This window comes from Corvus brachyrhynchos, unplaced genomic scaffold (assembly GCF_000691975.1).
Source record: "Corvus brachyrhynchos isolate BGI_N302 unplaced genomic scaffold, ASM69197v1 scaffold158, whole genome shotgun sequence".
Classification (NCBI taxonomy): domain Eukaryota; kingdom Metazoa; phylum Chordata; class Aves; order Passeriformes; family Corvidae; genus Corvus; species Corvus brachyrhynchos.
In genome coordinates this window covers 551,221-553,148 of record NW_008239756.1, presented here as the reverse complement: position 1 = coordinate 553,148, position 1,928 = coordinate 551,221, and the positions used below count along the sequence as shown (strand labels likewise).

General features: G+C 56.4%; 2 protein-coding genes across 5 annotated transcripts in view; one reads left to right on the top strand and one right to left on the bottom strand.

The window, feature by feature from the left end:
• HNRNPM (heterogeneous nuclear ribonucleoprotein M) overlaps positions 1 to 1,470 on the top strand; it is a 16,407-nt gene extending 14,937 nt beyond the window's left edge. For all 4 annotated transcript variants that reach the window (XM_017742522.1, XM_017742521.1, XM_017742519.1 and 1 more), the window contains 3 exons: positions 2 to 207; positions 532 to 583; positions 1,056 to 1,470. In XM_017742522.1, the coding sequence (XP_017598011.1) occupies positions 2 to 207; positions 532 to 583; positions 1,056 to 1,219 (422 nt within the window). In that variant the 3' untranslated portion in view covers positions 1,220 to 1,470. The remainder of the gene's footprint in view (position 1; positions 208 to 531; positions 584 to 1,055) is intronic.
• The window catches only part of CCDC94 (coiled-coil domain containing 94), a 27,882-nt gene extending 26,070 nt beyond the window's left edge, over positions 1 to 1,812 (bottom strand). The window contains exon 1 of the mRNA XM_008639976.2: positions 1,808 to 1,812. The gene's annotated coding sequence lies outside the window, so the exon portion shown is untranslated. The remainder of the gene's footprint in view (positions 1 to 1,807) is intronic.
• Positions 1,813 to 1,928: the final 116 nt, after the last annotated feature.

Here is a 1,928-nt window from a genome sequence, read left to right as displayed (position 1 = left end):
GCCAACATGGAGAGGATGGGGCCGCCCATGGGGCAGGGCATGGGGGCAGGGATCGAGCGCATGGGGCTGGCCATGGGCAGCAACTTCGAGAGGCCTATGGACATGGAGCGGGGCAACTTTGCAGGGAATTTTGCAGGGTCCCTGGGAGGAGCCGGAGGCCCTGCAGCCGGGGTGGCCCGGAAAGCCTGTCAGATATTTGTGAGAAATGTGAGTACCCCTTTTTCCTCCTCTTTTCATTCTTCCCTCTTGTTCCCACTCCTGCCCTTTCCCACCCCTCCATTCCCGCCCGTGGCAGTCGTTGAGATTGATGTGTTGATCTCATCCATGCTCAGTTTCCACTCAAAATGTCTCATACTGGGTGCTGCCAAGTTTTTGGGGCAGTTGGAGCCATTGCCTTACCAGGAGAAGAGCTGCTGGCTGACCGTGATTCCATGGTTTCCTGGCAGTGGCTGTCCTGGGATGGGTTCCATTTTTGGGGAGCTGGGAGTGCCTGCAGAGCCTCAGTAATGGTTTGTTCCTCTCTTCCCACAGCTGCCTTTTGATTTTACATGGAAAATGCTGAAAGATAAATTCAATGAATGTGGTGAGTTGTTTTCCTCACTCTGAGGAATGAATATGAATAATGGCCAGATAATAATCCAGAGGGCAGGGATGGACGGGATATTGGGAAGGAATTCCTCCCTGGGAGGGTGGCAAGGCCCTGGCACAGGGTGCCCAGAGCAGCTGTGGCTGCCCCTTGGATCCCTGGCAGTGCCCAAGGCCAGGCTGGAGCAGCCTGGGATAGTGGGAGGTGTCCGTGGGGGCTTTAAGGTCCCTCCTAGCCAAGACAATTCCATGATTGCATGGGAGCCAAGCCCAGCCTCAGCTGTGACCTGGAGCCTGCGCTGCCATTCCAGACAGGGCTCGCGCTGTGCTGCTGCTGGAGCTGGGATAAATCCACCTCCTGTCCCCAGTCACTCCTCACAAACAGCTCAGTGCTCACGCTGAGCTCTGGCTGTCACAGCCGGGGCCGGGGAGCGGCCGGAGCCGTGCGCTCACGCTGTGTCCTGTCCCAGGGCATGTGCTCTACGCTGACATCAAGATGGAGAACGGCAAGTCCAAGGGCTGCGGGGTGGTGAGGTTCGAGTCCCCCGAGGTGGCGGAGCGCGCGTGCCGCATGATGAACGGCATCCAGCTGCGGGGCCGCGAGATCGACGTGCGGATCGACCGCAACGCGTAGGGCCCGGGGAGCCCGTCCGTGTTTGCTCTTGTTAACCATCTTACTTTGACTGGATGTGAAGCTGTTCAGCCCAGCCTGGTTGCTTTCTGGAGTAATTTTAAGTCCTTTTTTTAACCGAGGGAGACCCATTTTACTGGTTTTTTGCATTGGAACTGCCATGTGCACAATCTTTTTTTGTAGTTGTGGCATCTCGTTGACCTGACAGATGTAAACAGTCTGACTTTGATAATAAATGCAAGTTCAAGATTTCAGTCACCGCATCTTTTACTCTGCTTAAACTCCCTGCCAGCTCCAGTTTGTACCCTGTGAAGTGTCAGAACCCCCAATGTTACTCCTGCTGTCTGACAGAATCTCTCTTTAAGATGTCTCCAGGCTGCAGGATCTTCCCTCTCCTGGATCCCACCTATTCCACGGGCACTCCCAGCTCAAGGTTGTTCTCTGGTGCCAACGCTGGATTAAAAAAACCAGAGAAAATCTTCCCTGGGTTGTGTCAGTGCCATTGGGAAGGCCGGAGCTGAAAATGGGGTTAAACCCGTCTGTTTTCTCTCCTGTGGGGGCGGCTGGGCCAGGCAGGCGAGGGGCGAACACCTGCTGCTGCTGAGAGGGGGGAGCTTTCCCCTCTTCCTGCAAGAAGCGGTTTTAGTAACAACTGGATGCGGGGAGGGGCCGGTGGGGCCGGGGCTGGCCGGAGGGGCCGGGGCTGTCCGGA